The sequence below is a fragment of the Colletotrichum godetiae genome (genome assembly GCF_030913485.1).
Source record: "Colletotrichum godetiae strain CBS 193.32 chromosome Unknown BDP55scaffold_100, whole genome shotgun sequence".
Lineage (NCBI taxonomy): Eukaryota > Fungi > Ascomycota > Sordariomycetes > Glomerellales > Glomerellaceae > Colletotrichum > Colletotrichum godetiae.
Window position 1 is genome coordinate 68,379 of NW_026851348.1, and position 20,926 is coordinate 89,304.

General features: G+C 54.5%; 3 protein-coding genes across 3 annotated transcripts; 1 reads left to right on the forward strand and 2 right to left on the reverse strand.

Annotated features, from left to right (window-relative positions):
* Nucleotides 1–879: 879 nt before the first annotated feature.
* BDP55DRAFT_638959 (Saccharopine dehydrogenase) lies at nt 880–2,426 on the reverse strand (the record flags this gene model as incomplete). Its single annotated transcript, XM_060573179.1, has 3 exons — nt 880–2,129; nt 2,267–2,349; nt 2,416–2,426. 3 exons carry the CDS (start codon nt 2,424–2,426, stop codon nt 880–882), a joined length of 1,344 nt encoding a protein of 447 aa, XP_060421975.1.
* Nucleotides 2,427–3,292: 866 nt separating this feature from the next.
* On the reverse strand, nt 3,293–4,954 carry BDP55DRAFT_36955 (uncharacterized protein). The gene has a single exon (XM_060567095.1). The coding sequence runs from the start codon at nt 4,761–4,763 to the stop codon at nt 3,708–3,710; it is 1,056 nt and encodes a 351-aa protein (XP_060421976.1). The 5' UTR covers nt 4,764–4,954; the 3' UTR covers nt 3,293–3,707.
* Nucleotides 4,955–12,802: 7,848 nt separating this feature from the next.
* BDP55DRAFT_638961 (uncharacterized protein) lies at nt 12,803–13,162 on the forward strand (the record flags this gene model as incomplete). Its single annotated transcript, XM_060573180.1, has 1 exon — nt 12,803–13,162. One exon carries the CDS (start codon nt 12,803–12,805, stop codon nt 13,160–13,162), a length of 360 nt encoding a protein of 119 aa, XP_060421977.1.
* Between the last annotated feature and the right edge of the window lie 7,764 nt (nt 13,163–20,926).

Sequence of the window (20,926 nt, forward strand, 5' to 3'; positions counted from 1 at the left end):
TTCCCAGACGAATACCCGAGAGAGCCGAATGGGAAATCGTCTGATTCTTTCTTCTGGACCGGTCCAGTCTGATAGCGGGTTAGGTTTCAAGGTCTGGTGAGGAAGGATATGGGAGAGACGAAAAAGACATGAGGTTGAAAAAAGTTCAGTTTTGGGGAAGCCGCAAAAAATGTTCACACTGTAAAATTCCCCGATTAGTATCGACTGGCGGCCAACCATTTCACTACTCACGACTTGACCCTCATCGCACTCACACGCCTCCCTCACTTCAGTTCACTCACACCCGGCAGAAACACAAATCAGGGGCAAGAAGCATCATTCCATTCCATTCCACGCGGTCAACATAACCCACCTTCGTCTCTATCCGTTGGCTCCCCGTTATTGGTCATCAGACGAAGTGAACCTCTCTTGGAAATTCCTCCAACCTTGAAATGTCACTTTCATGAGAGGTATCTGACCAGGGCACTTCGTGTGCACCTGGACTCTATCTCTCTCTCTCTCATATCGGCAAGTTGAGATGAGTTGCCGCTGCATCCTTTGGCCCATCATCACAAGCCAGACAGACAATCTGAGCATTCTGGACACAAGTCCCCCACGCCTTCACTCGGTCGACCGAATGCTGCATGATCCTACCCTGTTCTCCTCTCCAGCTTTACTTTCAAGACACGAGTAGGCAACAATGTGGGAAAATTAGGGGTAAACCAACCCAACACACATTGTGGACACGTCAAAGCGTTTTCTATTTTCCCCAGTGAACAATGTCTAAACTTTTACTATGTTTCTCATCAAAGCTCAACTGCTCATGCTACTTACACGACAGCTAAACCCGGTAGGTAGGTACACGCACACACACACACACACCATCTCAACTCAAGAACCCTAAGACAAGGTCTTCTCGATGAGGTAGATGCCGTACTTGTCCTTGAGCTCCTTCATAATGGGGTCGTTGATCTTGGAGTTCATGGGCGCGAGCACACCGCGCTCGGCAATGGTGCCGTTGAGCACCTGCTGGACGGCGACACCGCAGGGTACGCCGACGAGCTTGGCCATGGCCGAGTAGCCCTTGGGCTCGCCGTACTCTGCGAGCGTCGACGTACGCGTCTCGCGCGAGCCGTCCTTGTGCTCAATCTCAAACTTGTGCTGCAGCATGACCATGTCGCGCTCGCCCTCCTCGAACTGCATCTTCTTCTCCAGCGTCGCGCACAGCGTGTCAAGCGGGTTGCCGCGGGGCGTAATCTTCTCGTCCGAGAAGACGCCGATCCACCGCAGGCCGCTGAGAATGCGCTGCTTGTCCTCGGGGGACTCGAACTTGGCCTTGGCGACGATGGCGGCCTCGAGGTCGCTCTCGTTGCTTGACGCGGCGCCGACGACGGCCTTGGTGGCGTCCTTCCACGCGATGGGGCTGGCGAGGGTCTCCTGGGCGGCATCCTCGAGGAAGCCAATGTCGACGAGGACCTTGATGAACTGGGGGAAGCCCTGGTAGCGGAGGGTGCCGCGAACAATGGTCTGGGCCTCGGGGATGTTGTAGCGCTCCTTGTAGGGGGTCGAGTCGCGGTTGGGGTAGGCGACGAAGGCGTAGCCCGGGTAGATGAAGTAGGGCTTGGCGGTGGCCATGAGGTCCTTGGAGGAGACATCGACGATCTGGCCGTCCTTGTAGTACTTGGCCGCGTTGCGGAGAGCGAGAAGGACGCCGCGGGAGGACCACGAGAACTTGTAGCCGAGCGGGTTGTCAGAGGCCTCGGGGGCGGGGAGACCGCCGCAGTAGGAGAGGAAGGACAGGATCTTGCCGCCCTCGCGGTGGACCTCTTCAATGGTCTTGACGGCGTAGAGGTGGTCGATACCGGGGTCGAGACCGATCTCGTTCATGACGGTGATGCCGGCGTCCTTGGCGGCCTGGTCCAGCTCCATCATGGCGGGCGAGACATAGCTGGTGGTGACGACGTGCTTCTTCTGGCGGATGGCCGACTTGATGACGGTCGCGTGGAAGGTGTAGGGGATCAAGCTGATGACGACGTCGTGCTTGGCCACCTCGGCGTCGAGAGCCTTGTCGTCGTTGACATCGAGAGAGATGGGAGTGGCGTTCTTGACGCCCTCGGACAGCTTCTTGGCGGACTCGAGGGTTCTGCAGGCTGCGTGTTGGTGATATGATTAGTTTTCAATGATTCCGTATATAGAAGTAGAAGACGGGGTGCCTTGATATCTGGTTCAGATGGGTTGGGAGGAGGAAGAGGAGGAGGAGCTCGTGGTGGGAAGGGGAGCTTCGTACCGACGGTGACGGGGATTCCGGCATCGCTGAGGATGTCAAGCGTCGGCCGGGTCACGAAGCCCGCGCCGAGCATCAAAACGCTCCTATCATGATCAATGCATTAGCGACTGGATTGTCTGGTAGTGAGCATTGGGAGGTGTCGGCCTTACTGGGATGCCATCTTGGAATTCAACTCGTTGATGATGATATCGTAAGGGAATTTGGTTGTTTGGTTATTTGCAACTTTGGGTTTGTCTGTGAGTCAATCCAGGTTCCAGCAACAACACAGCAGCGAACGAAGGAGGGGTAGCCAAAAAAAAAAAAAAAATGGGAACCCACCCGACTCGAATTGACAATTGACGGGAGAGAAGCCGAACTGGTGCCCAATATTCTCTCAATGTCGTAATTCGCGATTCGTGAATCGACGGGCAAAGGAAAATTTCCAAAGCATCCATGGTGGGGTAAAAACTGCCAAGTCGATCCGATAACGGCCGCTCCCCCTCACCTCAGTGCTGGACGTCTGAAAGAAGGTTCACTCAGTTCACTCACTCACATCACTCACTCACATCACTCACTCACTTACTCACCACACACACACACACACACACACACACACACACACACACACACACACCCAAACAGAGGTGGTGGGCAGCACACAGAGAGAGGCAGGTGCATAATCGGTATTCGTACGGATACTTCGCACAGTACAGTGAGAGAGGGAGGTGGCTGGGTGCTGCTACCTTGGGTTGGGTGTGCGGCATAGGCATTGGCTGCGGTGGCTACGGTGAGGTCACCAAGACAATTTCCAGGGGCCACGGGCGGGGTGTTTTGCGACCTGGCAGGGCTGGCCAGAACGGCGGGGGTGGGGAGCCTTCTCTCCTGACTGATTGGCCAACTGACGAAATGTGACAGGGGAAGCATGGACCCACATGCAGCTCATGCCATGCCTCGACAGGGGTGCCGTTCGGGAGCCTCTTTTTCGCTTATTTTTAGTGTCCGCGTTGACGATTGCACTTCCAATTCCCCATTCGATTCTGTGTTGGTGCAGCTGCGTTGCAACTCCTAAAACTGCGTGGCGATTGTTGCTCTTGATCGATACACGTAGTCACGTCAAGGTCCGAGGAGAAACAGATTTGTGTCTTGTTTGTTTTTCGCTTTACGCGTTTTGATTGTTTCTATCTAGGCCTTGCCATGGGCCTCTTCCTTTTGCGACGCCAGGGCCACAGATTTGGCCCATGCTTCCATCTTTGGGTATTTGTCTTTCCTTTGATCTTTCTCCCCTCTCTGACATGAGGAGCATACCTAATGCTCCATGGTCCCAAAGATCCCCAAGTCCCGTTTTTCGTGTTACGTCTTCTTGATATCATACATAGTCTACAGGTTGTCGTCATAAAAATCATAAAACGCTTGCGCTGGTGTTGTAACGTGTAAGAGTTGTTCTTTGGTGTTGACCGTGTCATTAATCCGAGTCCTCGCCATCGGCGTCGTCCTGGTCATCCTCATCCTCGTCGTCGCTCTCAGGAGGCTGCCACGACTCTTCCAGCTTCAGGCCCTTGCCCGTACCCTCCAGAGGGCGGAAAGATGTGCCCAGGAGCGAGGACATGGCAGAACGAGATGTGTCGAGTTGCGGGTCCTGATCGTACTTGTCGGGAGCGTCGTAGAGTCCCATGCCCACAAGGATCTCTCCCTCCTCCTCAGGCTCATCGAGGGGTTGATAAGGGATGGTGTCCTCATTTGGTACAATGGGTTGGGGCTGCTGGGCCTGCGGCAGCGTTTCGGGAGTGGGCGGAGAGGTGCTAGTGAAGCCATGCATGTGGTGCGAGTTCCAATGCGTCGAGGTGGAAGATGGTGTAAGATCCGGGAGCGTAGTTGGTAGAGATGGGAAGGGCTCAGCGTAGCCGGTTGTGTCTGATGAAACATAGGCCGGCGGTGCTTGATGAGATACGTCCCAACCCTCAACAGGCAGGTAGTTGGATCCATCATATCCTCCAAAGGGGAGTGAGAGAGGGGAAAAGGAGGCAACAGGGGAGGTGTTGCACGAGTAGGCCGCCGGTGTTGGCGGGAATTGCTGGTATACGTGATAGCTGTCCGTGTCGTATACCGAAGTGACAGGAGGGAATGGGTATTGGGCCATGCTCTGAGGGATGGCCATCTTCTGTTGTTGAAAGGTCGAAGGGTGCCAGCTAAGGGGACGACTCGGTCGTGACTGAGATCCGTAGTCGGGCATCGGAACTTGGTCCATGGGCTGCTGCCTCCGCCTCGCCAGATTTCCATCGTTCACCACAGTTCTCCTCCTTGCCTGCATGGCTGCTGAAGATCTCGGGCTGTTGCTGGCGCTGGTGGGCTTGGCTACACGCATAGCTCCTGTGTTGCGTTGTCCGTTGGAGCCTCTAGATAGTCTCCGTGACGCCTGGGAGAGAGCCATTTGTCTCGACAAGTCGTCCAAGAAGGTATCGGTGTGATAGGGTGTGGGAACAGGCCCGGGGAGAACGCCTCCCATGAGTGTGGGCATCATCTTGTTTGATGTTGTGTGTGTATGTGTGTACAGTTGGTGCCGGAGAGGGAGGTGTTGTGGTGGATAGAGATGAGGGATAAGAGTAGGAGAGGTTGCAGGTTGTTTGTTTCTTAACTAAAAGTCCATGGCGAAAGGATATGCGGTGGATGATGGTGATGATAAACATGATATGGAAAGGACGGGCTCAGCCCAGGCTATGTATGGACAAGAGGTCATGGTCCCAAAAGCCCCAAGGGATTACAGTAGCGAGAAAAGACATGGGTGATACTAGATCGGTCTTGAAGGATAAAATCAAACCTTAGCTCCATTATCCGTAGAGGAGCAAAGTCGTCCAAGGGTGCGGAGTGGGCCAACAAGTAATTCAGACTACGAATGGTTTGGCATGTGTGTGTGTGTGTGTGTACTTCGTACGAGGACTAGGAGGCAGCGAGCGCGGGTTGTGTGCATGGGTGAATGGGATGTTGATGGGAGGTATCCGCGCAGCCAGCGCAGGCGGCAGGCGTCGCAGGCGTGGCTGGGCAGGGGAGGTACGTACCGTTTCTGTCTGTCTTCGTGTGAGCGAGCGTCTGGGGGATGGGTGTGTGAATGTGGACGCAGTATGGAGTAGGGCACGACGAAGGTGTCTGGGACTCAAGGTACACTACGCTAGGTGGTAGGGGGGAGACGGCCAGCGGGCTGCGTCATATGAGTTGAGCATGCATCTCACAACGGAGCGTCGTGCATCTTGGAGTCGAAGCAGACGAGGCGGGTGATTCCCTTTGGGGCTCGAGGTACTTCCTACGATAGGTACCTCCTACACGACCGCTGGGGGGGGGGGGGGGGGGCATGGGGGGAGAGGGGAGGAGAGAAAGAGGAGTAAGGAGGAGGAGGAGGACGACGACGACGAGGCACTGGCACTGGAAGGGAAGCATGGGACGGACTTGTCGATAGCGCTGGTGTGCGTGTGGGCAAAGCAGCGGTGGGTGTGGATATGGATGCGAGAGTGGATGAGTGGTTGATTGCCTCGCCTCGCTGGTCTCGCTGCCCTAGTGTGTCCTGGTCTGGCTCAGATTGTGTGGCCCTGGCGCACCGTAGTGTGCAAAGTACGGGCACGAGTGGACACTCAGGCACTAGACTCTGGACTCTGGAGGAGGGATGGACGGTTCAATAGATGGATGGATGGATGGGATTACTGTGCTAGGGAGGGAGCGTCGGCGGTGGGTGGACGAATGGAGTGTGGAGTGAACCAGGTTGTGGTGGTGCCAATTCGGCGCCGTGTGCTGGGCAGGATTCAGGACTCACTGCTCAGTGGTGCCGTGTGAGTGAGGAGAGGAGTGAGTGAGTGTCGCGTCTCCATTGTTTGGGTAACAGAACCTGAGAAGACACCTCAGATGGGACGTGAACGGCCCTTGGGTACGGAGTACATACACTCCTGCGTTCCCTCCACCTCGCACCGCACCATGCCAAACCGACTGTGACTGCAGTGCCATGGCGGGATGCAAGGCAAGGTTCGAAAATGTCGTCCAAGACAAAGTGCCTGTGGGACAACGGCACGCAAGGTATCGTCCTGGTCAACGGGTGCGCAGGCACAGGGCAGGCCGCAGGGGCCAGGGGAGGGCATATGATTCTCATTCTGGGCAAATGGCTGGGTCTTGGGTCTTGGGAAGTTGGGTCTTGGGAGGGAAGACCGAGAGAGTCTACACTAGCACTTCCCGGCAGGTACCCACGTACTTCCTGCGGTAGGTACATACTCCGTACAGTGACACCCCCAGAGATGGATCTCGGTCCATGGAAAGGGGGGGGGGGGGGCCTCGCGGGCGGCGGGCGGTCAAGGGCATAAGAAAACCAAAGAGAAGATGGATAGAACGTCTTTGGCCCCAGAAAGAACCGCTCGGCCCAGGCGCTCACGCCGCCAGGTCGGAGTCTGGGACTCTGGGAGAAATGCTATCCCTGCTTGCGTCTCGTGCAACACGACTGGGCTGCGGTACGGATACCTTCCAGGTTGTTGTTCTGAGGCACGGGTACGAAGCACCGCCAGCACTGGTGCCACTAGAGAAGAACGCGCCGCCTGCCTGTCCAGGGACCCAGAAGTTAAGAAGGGGTCCAAGGGATCCCACAGGCGGCAGGTCAGTCTCGTTGCTTCGACCCTGAGGGTGCTCTTATTGCATTGAGTCGTCCAAGTCCCGTCACCGTCCGACCAGTCGTAAGCCGCCATCGAGGATGAAAACACCCCGGCACGCTTAGTTTAAACTGACGGGTCGGATGAGAAGGGGCGTTGCAGTACTAGCCCGTCGGGGATCTATGGAACCCAAGGGGAGAAACACCCGCTCCTGGGAGTCTGGGACCTTGAATTCATGACCGTCATCCCTCCAAGGCTCCAAGCCTCAAGCCTTCCCTTCCCCTAGCGCGTCAAGATGGGCATGTGCATCTTGCGGCTTGCCATGCATGTTTTGGTGGGTTTTGAGAAAGTGCCACCCACCTGGCTGCCTGCCATTGATGATTGAAAACGCACTATCCGTACGGAGTACGCATACGTACACAATGGTGTGTGACCGATAGACCCTCATGCCCGACAGCTTGGGCAGGAGAAACTTGCATCTCAACCACAACATGCGCCTTTGATACCGAGACAGCTGATGACTGGCAATATCGTGGAAATAAGACAATAATGATTCGCCTGTTGCTTAGAGCCCACACTGCACTCGGAAGCATCGTCGAGTCGTTTGGTTTAAAGCGGAGCGAAAAACTTTCCAACTATCGTACGAAGTATGGTCGATACCTCGTACTCCGTCCAGAAAGATACAAGGTGAAAAAATTAGATGCGGAAAGCACAGACTTTGGAATGCCTACGATCTCCATCGGGGTCCTTGGTCTCAGGGCGCAGAAGAACTTTGAGAGAAGCACGGAGATGGCTCCGCATGAGGGAAACCCTGGTCGGGCAGTACGTACTCGTTCGAGAAAGCAAGCCGCTGCCAGGTAGGTTATCGGCAGAACCTTAGCAGAGGACTATGATGCGATGTACAAAGTGCGGAGTATCCATATGCTTCTATCGCTTCTCCAACGCCGTACGCGGTATACGAATACCTAGAAGCAATGAAAACCCGCTTCGCGCTCGATACCCAGTTCAAATGGCGAGACACCAGATTGAATCTGTGGTTCTTGTTTGACTCACGTATGTCGACCAGACCATGCTTTTTGGCGTCTACCAGACTACCATGAAAGAGGAGGACTGTACCCGTAGTACCTGACTGGGCATCGGCATTGGTCGTGAGAGATCGTCCGGGTGCGTGAGCAATACCTCGTCTCGATACCGGTAGGAAGACGTCTGGACGGAGTACGTATGTCCATGCCGTACATGAACAATTTCGAGCCCTGTTGAGCGACAGCTCGAGGTACGAAACGGAACGTTGATTGTTTGCAGCCATCCTTGGGGTGGAATGGGGCGTATGCCAAGGAGGTGTGGGAGCATTGACTGACAAGCCGCTTTCCAAAAGGATGGTAGGTGGGACGGATGGGAGCGGATCACAGATCTCGCTCAACCGACGGTGTTGGTTTGCAGTTCTGCCCACACACCCCTTTGGCCCTTGAGGGTGGCTTGCGGAGACAGCGGCGAGGGACGGTACGGATACGTATATTCGAACGCACGCGCAGGATGTGTGTGAGTTGCGGCTTTGGGATTTAGGTGTGGGTGGTGTGGGTAGCGTATCGCTTTCTTGTTCTCCGTCAAGCGTCAACAATAGACGAAATGGGGTCGCAGTTTGTACGGCGTAGCCGTACGGATAGGGTGATATCAAGTGGCAACTGCGGGAGAACAAGGCAAAGGCCAGTGACCGAATTGACAGAGTCGCCGCAGGTCATCTTATTCCCAAGCCACAGCCGAATAGCAATGCTCCACACGCCGGGCACTACAGCTTATGGGCTACCTAGGCAGTCTCATGGTTTCGCTAAGACTTTCTTGGTGAGGGAGAATAGCTTTGGGATGCACCCTTTGATTCTTGTGTGGTGCAAGCTGAATCTGATGAAGAGCATGAATCGAGCGGAGGAGGTGGATGCGCATGTCCTGGATGGGAATAGAGTGGTGGCAGCCTAATAGCCATGGGCCGTGTTGTTGCAGTGAGTGGTGAGTGGGTATTAGTTGATGGCGTTTTTTTTTTTTGATGCTATCCGGAGACGCAGGCGGCGTACGAAGTACTGTGTTCACCCTCATCAGTCATCCCAAGGGGTCCGGCCGAGATTGTTTTGATGGCCCGGTCATGCAAGCATAGGCTCGAGTCGTAAACGTGGGTGTCATCGGTCATGAGGGGAGGAAAAAAAAGTTGCGTAGACGGGTCTATCGATATATCCGCATCGCGGGGGCTTCAGCCAGTGAGATGTCGAGGTGGCAAACCGTCATGGTTCCTCCACAGCAGGTTCCATCCATGATCATGTCGAGATGGGGGAGGCAAGCATGGTCTGTTTCTTGGTTTCGGCAAGCCGGTGAGGGCAAAGATGTGTTGGCAACATCAGCCTGACTCCCAAGTGGGCAAATTGCGGCAGATTGGAACGTGGGATTGCGAAACCTCCGATATGGATCATGGACGTCGATGCAAAGGATGCGAGAGACGCTCACCCAGCCAGCGGTTGAGTACTAATTAACAAAGGCAGTTGGTCGGTGAATTAGAGGACGGTTCAGGGTTGGGCGGCATCACTCAGCCCGCTTGGCGAAGAGAGTACAGTGTACTGACTGTTTAGCTGGTTAATACGTTGGGAAGAAAGTATACCGGTACGCAGCCATCTCCATTTTCTTTCCGAGCTTGGCCCCTCCTTCGTGCCTGGTCGGTACTGTGACAAGAGTCAGCTGTCACCCAGGGCGTGGCCGTGGTGTGCAAAGCATGAGCTGTAGGGTGCCGAAGGACCAGATTCCACAGGCATGGGCAAGGTGTCTGGGTGCAATGAATGAAAAAAGACAAGAAAAAAAAGAAGAAAAAAAAGAAAGGCGGAGAGAACAAGAGGAAGATGAGGGGGGGTAAAAAATGCCAAGCCGGCGAGGAGCGGTTCATGGCAGGCCGCAGTGGTAGCAATGTGGCACAGGCTGAAAAGAATGGAAGGAGAAGAAAAGGTATGAAGATGCGACATTCGTACCTCGCGACTCCGCGAGGAAAGAGAAACGGGATGAATGTGCGACAAGGTAGTCGATACTCAGGATTCAGTGACACATACATAGAGGCTGATGTAGCCGGAACCTTGATCATAACCCCCGTAGTCCAAGACTCCTAGGAGCTCCATCCCCCGGAAATATGAGAAGGAGATAAATCCGATCCACTCCGCTCCGCAACAAATATAGCATTGCTGCTGCCGCCTGTACTGTATGGATGGACACTATCCGTACTCCGTACAAAGTATTGCGCATAGGTAGTAGGGCGATACAACAGCACGAACTCGGAACAGCAAGGGCCAGCAGGGACGGGCTCAAGTTTGGGAGGGCTCCTGAGTCCTGACAGCGCAAAAGTAAATAGAGACAAACAAGGCGAGAAACAGCATGGGTCCAGACACAACAAGGCTCAAAGGTGGAAAGAAGGAACCTAGGCCAGAAAAGGTTCCAGGGGCACAGGCCGGGGCCAGGTAGGTAGGTGGTAGGAACGGATCCTGTGTCACTCTGTCTCCGTACTCCGTAAGGTAGTTGGAGTCAAATTGGAGACCGCCAGTTCTGTCCTGCGACCTGACTTGCCGTAATTGTCTAGCGTCTCCAGACTCGTCAGTTGCGCGAAGTCAAAGTGGGCAGCGCCAGACTGGGTGACTGGACCTTTTGGAGAAAGAAAGAAAAAGCCAAAGAGGAAGGGAAAAAAAAATAGATCCGGAATCGCCCCTTCCCATCCGAGCAGAAGTCAAAAGGCGGCTGCAGTTAATAACGGCCCCCACCCTCTCCGCCGTACCCAGGCACAGAGATTGAAGGAGGAAGTACAACTAAAGTGGACGGCGATAATGATATTCCACGCATAGGTACTCCGTATGGACTACCTTAGTGCATCCATACCTACTTGATTATCATCAGTGATCGTTCCAAGCGTCGAAGCGACAGAGCAAGGAGAGGATGAGGAACAGAATGTTCAGAGAGACCTCGCGATGGTTACGTAGTGTACATTGCATCGTCTCACATTCTGATAATACATACACTCAGGTACACGTAGCGTCTCAGAACTACCTACCTAGGTTGGTGGGCACAGCAAAAATGACCGAGATGCACCGCAGTAGCTTCTGGATATTGAGGATGGAACTTGAGGTTGGTAAATGGGGAAAGTAAGTCAGCAGTACGTACCCGCACCACCAAGTTTTGAGCGGCTGCCCATAGCGCCAAATGCACTTGATCTACGTAAGCAGGTAGCCCGTACTCAGTACCTCAATCTGGCCGCGCATCTGGGTGCCACGGAGCGTACATAGTACACTCACTACGTGAAGGGGCCGCAGTGCAAGGGATGGCGCCAAAGAGGACCAGAGCAGAATCACGTTTTATCCTCAGGCAGCAACACCACCCCAGGAAGCGAACGCGCCGAGTGGGGCACTTGCTTTGCTGTATGCCGCTAAGGCTAAAGAGACTCAGAGAGGGAAAGGACAGGCAGTACGGTGTACGGAGGACGTACTTCGATTTCAGCCTCAGGCATGAAGCCATCAAGCCTGGTGGACTGATGCATTCCGCAAAGACTCGAGGGAAGCTCCAACAAAAGACTTCAGCTAACGTAACTGGGCACCACGCTTTTTCCACGTACCACGCACCACACCTTGACCAAACTGTATTCGTACGGATACCAACAATCTGCATGCCCGTCACTGGTGTATCCATGGTCCATGCCATAGATGGAGACGCCCGTCATCTGAGGCGAGCCCGCGATTGGAGAGTTTGGACCCATGCACCACCACAACTCAGTACCCCGTCCCTAGGCCCGGTAATCTTGTCTCTTCAGGCCATGTTCCAACTTTCAGCGCTTCTTTCGACCCTGTCAACGGAGCACACCAGCACATTCGGTGCTCAATTTCGCCGACAACTCCCCCAAGCCGTGCCCACCCTTCCTTCTACAGGGTACTCCGTATACGCTTCCCTTCTGAAAGGGGGAGGGGGGGACGCGCCCCTTGCGGTGGTGTGAACGCCAATACTGGGTCAATATCGGTGGCAATTGGGCAAGCCGACGGCCTGTGACAGCGAACTCTTCTTCCGCCTTGGCTGCCCTGTGGTATCAGGCACCGTGCCCCGAGCCCACGACTCCCTATTGCGCTGGGAACTGGGCTCCGGCCAATCTCCCTTCACGCCTCGCCTCGAGAGCTGTAGCAAGCTCCTCCGGACATGGACGCGCATTCAAGGTCTGATGGGCCAGGTCATTGGTGTTTTACCTGTCATTGCTGACTCTTCAAGGCAGCCTTGCTCAAAAACTCTAGAATTCAAAATCGAGGAAATTAGCAAACATCAGACCGAAAATGCCGTATCAACACTATGCAATCTGGAACCAATTTACAAAGCACTCCAAAACCTGATATCAACCTATCAGCAACCCTCTGGGAGTTCGAGGAGGAGAGGGCCGGATGTCAGGCACACGCTGGGCATTGCGGGCTGTGCAGGAAATACGGTCCAGCTGGCCCAACGGGTTCATTACAGCCTCCTTGTCTACGGAGTACGGATGGTGCGCACTACGAAGTACCTCACAGCTCATCCATGATCTAGGTACTCCGTACTCCGTCGGTGGTCGACAAGCCAGGCAACTTCCGGACATTGCAGGCAAGGCTTTAGCATCCGCTCTGGCAGACTGGCACGCCGCACGCTGGCTCTTGGGTCCGCGTCCCACCTGTCCCTGTTCTCAGACAGCTTCGAGAAGCTTGAAGTGGGCATGCCGCAGGTGATCCGAGATCGAGGGGCCTTATCCGCTCCAGGAGTCTAGAAGAGAGATTATGGTCAGGGAATCCACCGTGTCGATAAAGCGGTGGACATCAGCGGAGGAGAGGCCCTGCCACCCTGGTACTCCCCAGGACCAATTTCCACGTCACTCCTCCCTTTGGGTGGCCAGCGGTTATACTGCGTAGATCAGCTTCCGCAGATGCCATTCCTCTCAAAGCCTACCCTGGCCTGCCCGGCAAGCCCTGAATCGCATCAACCATCAAAGCACAGGCATGACAGGGACTCCAGGCCAAGGTACCACGTTGATATGGATCAACAACACTCGCCGGCTCGCGTCCGCTCATTCGCTCCCTCGCCTCGTTCCAATCTCATGCGGCAACAGCGTGAGCTTCCCTCGATGGTTACAGCGGGTGACGTCCACCTGTGGCTCTTTGTCTCTCCGTTTCTGTGCGCCCTCGGCCTTCCTCTCGTGGACTCCATTGGCGCCATCGACTTTATCGTCCTGTTCCGCTGGGCTACCTTGGCCAACACTGCGAAGTACTCCGTATGGAGTGCATAAGTACGGATATACGGGACTGTGGCGCTGTGGATACATATCCAGGACAGGCGTCCATTTCACATCCTCGCATTTATTTTACCAGCAGCCTCAGCAGCAAACCCACTTGAACCCGAGGGCCTCCCTCTTCTATGCTTTCCCACTTCGCTAGGAGTGGCGGCCTGGACTGTTCTATTTAGTCATTCTGTTGCTCAACATGCTCATTTCCAGGCATACCACCAAACCCACCAGCCATCGGCGTCCGCTTGGCGCCAGGCGCCCTTCAATTCAGTCTTACTTTACGGATACCCATGCCCAGCCGTCGGGCAACCACTTCAGCGTGTGTTGGGCCGCACTTTGGAGGACTCCCTACTGATACATTGGTCACTCGTGGTTGAGAGTGCCTGCTAGTCCAACCGCCAGTGACTCTTTGGTGTGGACATCTTTGTTTTTCGATCAACAACTCTGAAGGACTACCACGGCAGGCTTGGCCTCGACATCCGTTACAAATACAGTGCGCCGTACGTATAGCATGGTCGCACCGACCCTGACAGTCCTGACTCAACTCGCTTCTCTCCACTTGACTGGTTGCAGTCAGGTTAGGTTGGAGGTTGGAGGTTAGTGTTTCCTCCGACATGATTACCAAAGATGCATATATGCATCCGGTTTGGACCCTCCAGATACGTATCCGTACGAAGTACTTCGTACACGAGGTGCCACTCGAGTCTCAGTTTTCTGTCAGGGTGCCGGCAGTCCGCCAACACGTATCCCTGACGCGCTCTCCTCTCCAGACTCCAACAAGCGCATCGAGCGGCAGGAACGCCGGGGACTGTGCAAGCCTGCGAATTGAACTCCGTAAGGCAATCATCAATAGGACTGGCCCGACAGTGTTTGACTGCTCACTCCCATCGGGATATCAGAAAGGGAGGGGGCCGGGGCTGGCTCAGGGTCTCCGCCTTCTTCGTGTCCTGCGGCTGCAACTGCTGCAGCGTGCACTCAGGCCGCACCTTGCAGCCTGCATACGCACCTAGGTATTCCGTTCTTTTGCGGGCTATAACGATAGTCTGGGCCTGGCCGCCCTAGGTTCACCCAAGCAGGGCCGCCTGGATCAGATGGGATGTGTGAATTCGCGACGCACACACGCACACAAGCACACGAGACACTTCGCACGTGACCTTGTCATCGCCTCGCTCGCTTTCATCGTTGGTTTTCCTTCCCTCTTCGTTTCATCCAAACGCCATCAGCGGTACGTGACCGAAGGCTTGCAGTCCGTAGGTGCCAAAGCTGTTCAAACTTCTAACTTTTCGGAACACGCCCTCTACCCCTCCCCAGTTGGTGACGGATCCCTCCCGTTTCCCGGCTGAAGTCTTCCTGGTCTGATCAGATGAATTGTCACATGAGAGACGGTGCTTGGATATCATCTTTGCAGCAACATTATCAGGTGTCACGCAAAGTTTACCGCCCAGCCCAGCTGCCTTGTCGCCCTCACACACCTCACCTTCATTTACCCTTTAACAACGAAGTACATCTGATGTCCGGCGCATGTCTTCCTGGGAAACCTGCCCCATGCTACCTCCAGCGTCACCCATTCCAACGTTTCGGCTGACGCTAAGTCTTGGGAACGTTCCACCCGCTTGATTGGCTGCATTGTTGGGCCAATGGACAGTAATGCTAAGTTTCGACGTCCTGCATTACACCGTCACGTCGAATCGAAGGCATCGTGCCGCGTGCATGCCTTTTTCCACCCAATATACTCCGTAGGCTTCGTCGATGCACACTCAACATCCCAGAAGCTTCCCGATACCCGGCGAGCTACCGTCAGACTTGGTTGAATCATCTCTGAAGCCTTGGCATCGCTTTCTACGCAGTACGCAGTATCTTACTCAGCAGTAGCACTTACCAAACTCCGTGGCCCTGTCCTGGTTTATGACCAAACCAGTGTACGGAGTATGCGTCACTTCTCTGCCACGTAATTGGCAACAGACCCTGGAGAGGCAGCATGCCGATCAACCATCCTGTCTCGCTACCCACTCAACCTTTGCGGGCGGTAGGAAGGCGCAAGTCTCGTTTCGTTGGTATTGCTAACGTCAGGTAAGGTAGGTAGGCCAACTGGACAGCCCTCGGTAATTCGAAAGTAGACGACGCCTTGCAAGCTGGTGGCCTTCAGGGTGGTGGACCACCAACTGCCTGGGAAGGCGAGATCTCTTCAATTTCCATCCCTCTCCCAAAACGTTTGACGAAACGGAGCCAGAAACGATCCGCTAGCGGTGGTGTGAAGCTTACGGGCGGAGGTATGGGCAATGATCTAGTCGGTCACTCCAAAACCCAGCCGATGCAATGGTGGCCCTAGGCTCGATACTCGACTTTTCTATGGCGGCACCGTGCCGCTTTCACCTATGTGTACGGATACCAGGTAGGTGCAACAACCCGCTGACAGAATAGTCTCGCGTTCAAAAGTGCCTCGTCACCTGGCTCACTCTCTGATCAGTGAGCACATATACTCTACTTCATGTGTCTACCCACAGGCTAGTGGCTCATGTAGTGCTCGCTCGCCAACTTTTCAGATCAGCATGGCGAGCCATGTCGAAGCGGCAACCCTGTGAGGTATGTAGACATAAGTGCGGAGACGACTGATCGGAATCGGCCTGGTTGCCGCCAAGTACCAACTGCTCTCCGTGTTTCTCTACGGATACAGGACACTACTGCCAACATTCCACTGATGGCGTTCGGTCACTAACATTCCCTCGGCTCATAGGGGGTGTATCGTGAGCCCTGAATGCCTTGAAACCTAATGCAACACTCTCTGCGCACATCCGCCGGCCTAGGATAGCATGATCTTCGGTGGAATACACTACACCACTCACCCTGGACCTTCCATCTTGTCCTTGGCAGCGGTGGCAGCGGTGGCAGCCAATTCAGCCAAGACTTTCACTTCGGCTCATCTATCTGGCTACTTGCACGGTACCCAGACCACTGCTGTACTATTCAAGGGCGGTCACACCCAGGCGAGATCTTTTCGAAGCCTGAGCCATTGAGCTCTGTCATTCCCTCTGGCCGGGTCACACGGCTACTATCCGTGGACCACTCCGAGTTGTCACAGATGTCGTCCATCGGCGGATCTTGTCTCCGACTCACCATCTCCCACCCAACATTGCGCATCACCGGGGCACTTTATCTGAAGTCTCGACCAAGTCGGGCTTACGCCTTTGGACTTCTCACGCCTCCGTCGATGATTCGATACTGACTAGGTACCACTACTCAAAGCCCACATTCCCTTTCACACGTTCCACTTCGGACAGCGAGTACATTCGTCCTTTTCGCGGCATCCTCTCTGTTGGTAACTGGAGTGATGAAAATCCCTCGCTCTCACGTACTAATACGAAGCGGTGATCAAGAGCATGAGGCAGGCTCCCTATCCCAGCCACATTCTCTTGGGGGTCGCCTGAGTTACCTATGGCCAACAGCTCTGTCTGCGACCTGTACCGGGCTCAGCCGCGCCACAGAGACGCGTAGCTGGTTGAAGCCCTCTCAGTTGACGACGAGAACGGCGACACGGATACGGTTCCTTGATGCCAGAAAACTCCCGTTTTCTCGGGCGGCTCGGTGCCTTTCGGACTGCAATCATCCCTCCTTCCCTGCGCTTCATGTGTCGGGACCAGGTACTGGAGGCCAGCGATCCCGTTCCTTGTCAGTCAGCGGAAGTCTGTCCGACCATATTTGGTTTCGTGCGCCAGGCCACTTTGAGGGCGTGGCTGGATAGACAAAAGCCAAATTTGCTTCCGCGAGATGATCGGCATGCAAATTTCCCCAATCGCGCACGATTGACGAGTCTTGGTCCCCGTCCAATGCATTATCCATACATCCGGATAGGTACCTGGGCCGTCTACGAAGCATTCGGTCTGGACGTGAACCAGACAAGAAAACCCGCACGCACGCACGCACGGTCAACACAGCTAGAGTCTGGCCGATCTTGACTTTGACTCCTCAAGTTCGATGCTCCAGCTCCACCGCCGACCTCAGCCATCTTAATACTCACTGCTTCAACGCTCAAAGCCGTATAGACCAGCATGGACGTACTGTAAGTACCTCGCAAGGGGGAAGGACAAAACATGGCGGTGTGCTTCACATTTCATAAGTTGCAGAGCTTTTCCATTGAATGCAAAATACAGCATTGAGTTGGAAGCATGAGTGAGGATGGCGCAAAGCAATTCCCGCCAGGAGACTACAATCCAACCCGTACGTTGCACAGAACGGGGCGTCAAGCTCTAGATGACTACCAAAAATGGGGTTCGCGACTAACTAGCAACAGCCGCATATCACTGACGTGTTTAATGCTAGTAAGGAGATCTTCCGGACTTCCAAGGTCTCACGGCGACAATATCACCGTCGAGCTAAATAAAGCCCGGGCGATGCTCGGTTGTTTGTGCTCAAGGGATGACCAACTGTGTCTTGTTCGGCATTCTTTGAGGAACACAATCAGGCGCCGGGCAGAGCAGTCAAGGCCTCGGTGAAACCGGGGCCTACCGACAAAAACACTTTAATGCGCAAAGCTGTCATGCCGGCTAGCCAGGAGTGCCAGGCTTGCAAAAGTCAGGGATATCAGGGGTCGGCTTTGGTGGGCCAAGCTCTATACATACTAGTACTAGGGCAGTCCGTCCTATGGTCTGTAAAAAGATAAAAATGAAACAGGACAGGGATAACAGCCTTCTCAAGGTCGCTTTGAGGTTGTCGACTAAGAACCCACCAACCCTCGAACCAGCCCTGGTAAGGTCAGGTCCACCAGATGATCTACTGTTCACGCGCGGGCCACCAAAAGAACCCCCTGAAGACTGATTGGGCGTTCTGCATGGATGGGGAACTTGACAGAAAGCACCGACCATCGGAACGATACAACGGGGTAAGACGGCGCCATCCACAGCCGTCCACTTCTTTGAGCAATTCAGAATCTCAGACTGTCCCCAGGCGGCTCGGTTCGCGAGAGTACGGATAGGTACGGATACAGGTATGTCTTCTCGACCCGGCGGATATACCATGAGCAACGCTTCGGCCAGTACAAAGCAAAGAGACCCAAGCCTTTCACTTGGACCATTCGTCAAGAACTTTGGTACAAAGGTGCCATTTACCGTTCACTACACCATGCGGCGGCAATTGCAGCTGCCCATGACGATCTAGTCCGACCGAAAGCGGGAACCACCACACACAATTCTAGACATGGGGCATGATATGGCCATGGCTTGTCATCCAGCGAGCTAAGACCCCGGCCCTAGTCCCGGCCCCAGAGATTCCAACGTGCTGAGAGATGCCAGGGATTGGTTCGGAGATGATGAGTCCCTTGTCAGGTAGGAAAGGAGAGCGTCAGTCGCCTAGCGTGATCCAGCGGGCCTGGCTTGGGGATGGGCAAAAGTATCCGGCTGGTGCCACTCTTTAACCAGTGCCATGGGCTCAGCACCATTTGCGATTTTAGCGGCTGTCTGACCGGGTAATGGCAATCAAGGCGTTCTTCACGGTGGAGCGGCTGGGACCAGGGATGGTCTGGCTGCCGGACTCTCTCCGGTATGTCCTCTGTTGCAAAAGTCTTATTGTGCAATCCCACACTCCCTCGAGCGTCAGCATTCGAATACCTGGACAGAGGAAGCAGGCAGACGGTCGACATATCATGTGCTACGCGAGCGAAGCTACAGATACATCAAGAACAACTCAAGCTCACGAAGCTCGCAGGAGCTAAGCCATGAGCACTTGACTTCAAACCCAGACACTGACAGTCATTTCCAGCAAATGAGGGCCCATCCAAGGCCAGCTGGATCCTACGATCTGGACAGAAGATATGGGAAGTCAACAGGTTTACGATGCAGATCATGACTCGTCACAGCACGAGAGGCGGCTCCCGTGAGCCGGACGCAGAAAGTCATGATGAGATATGCTTGAAAGTTGAAGACAGTGGCTGCGTCTATTTGTAGAGGTGGCACCGGCTGGTCCAAGGTACTCGATACCTCGATCTGGCCAGCAAGCACAGGGCTTCAAGGCAGAGACGACACGTACCGACGACTCGACATTACGGCAAACTAGTGTGCCTTTGATTTTCTACGTGCGTGTCTATCCGCACGTACGCAGTAGAGACCTCGCGGATCTCAGCGAGTGAAATGCGGGCTGAGGAGGAGGGATGGCTTGGATAGGAAAAGGAGGGGTGTGGGCACGTAACGTCGATGAGGATGAGGCAGTGAAAGACTTGGGTTTTCTGCCCTTTTCAGTCTTCACCACCCCTTCCATGCGCTAACGAGATCAGTCTCACCCTTACCGGTTGCCGCCGCCGCTAATTTAGCAAGCCATCACCGCCATGACTACCGCTGTCCAATGCTACCCTGACGATTTCGTTCCCTTCAACTGGCTTGATGCCACGCCCCTCCCCGGTTCAAGCTTGAGTTACCGGTACTCGACACTTCACGCCCCATCTTCTTGAATCTTCTCAGTGCCAGGCACGCCAACAGAGACTGAATAGGTACGCCATGGACGGATGGTCCCACTATTTACTAACCGTCCTTCGCCCCCACATCTTCGCTCATCCCCGCTTGCTCGCCTGCGTTTCTCTTCGTCCCACGAGACACGGTTGACATGAGGCTGTTACGGATACAACTCACTAACGGTGACCAACGCCCATATTTGCTGCCACTAGCTTTACGACACAATCCGCGCTATTCCGTTCGTTGTCACCACCACGACCACCAAGCACAAGCGGGCGTCCTTCGATCGACGAAGCTTTGGCAGACTATCATGGTAGGTGTGTACTCACTACCCAGTCATCAAGCCCTTGTCGCACAGCAATCGCAAGTAATCGCGGCCAGGATGGATGACTGACTGACTGTATCCAGTGTGCCAGTGTCATTGTTGCATTCCAGCCGTTTAACTTTGCTTTTCTTCTTCCGCTAGGTATCCTCATGTTCCTGATGGTCTATTTGGTATTACCTACCACTCCGTAAGTAAGCCCGTCCTTGAACACATTGGTATCCAACATCGATTACAGAGACGCCCCCTTCGGCCCTTCGGTCAGACAGACTGCCATGCAGTGCTTGCTTTGCTCTATCCTTGAAGATGGGAACGGTGGTGCGATGTTTCCCCTTACAACCAACCCCTGAGAAAGGCGACCTGCAGACTATCTGCCCGGTCTTACAGATGCGGTTACAGGAGCTTCGATGGAACAGTCGACAGTGAAATGGCCCAGCTCCGTCGGGCTCTGCGGGCTCGTTTCCAAAGCTGCAAAAGCCTGACAAAGCTAGAACGCCTGTCCTTGCTCACAATTTCTGGTACCGTGGTCTCAAAGTCGGCAACCCCCCCCCCCCGCTACTATTGGTCTGTGGGCAGAAATCGCTACACTACATCATAATGGACGATCCAAGGTTTTGCCACAAGGCACCGCCCACCGCCCGCTCAACTTCATTCCAAAACTATCAAACAAACAAACGAACATCCAGACAAACCCGCTTCCTTCTGTCAGGGGCTATTGTTCTACGGGTTCGCTCACGAGCGACTTCGCTACAACAGTCGACTGTATTCCGCCCTCGACGACACCTCTCTGCATCTTCCGAGAGACTGAAGATTTTAATCAGAACCCCATTACTTGCATAAATGCCATTATTCCCAGCAAGATGCACGAGTTGCTGCAGTCGGTCACCCTTGGGTACTTGAGTATAATGACACCAGAGCCGAGGAGCAAAGATAGAGACAAACCCAGGCCTAGCTTGATGATGGATGGACCGACCCCGCCCGGCATACTTGAATCTTCAGGCCTGCAAG

Coding starts and splice junctions, on each gene's coding strand:
- BDP55DRAFT_36955 (XM_060567095.1), bottom strand. CDS start 4,763: ATGATGCCCACACTCATGGGAGGCGTTCTCCCCGGGCCTGTTCCCACA.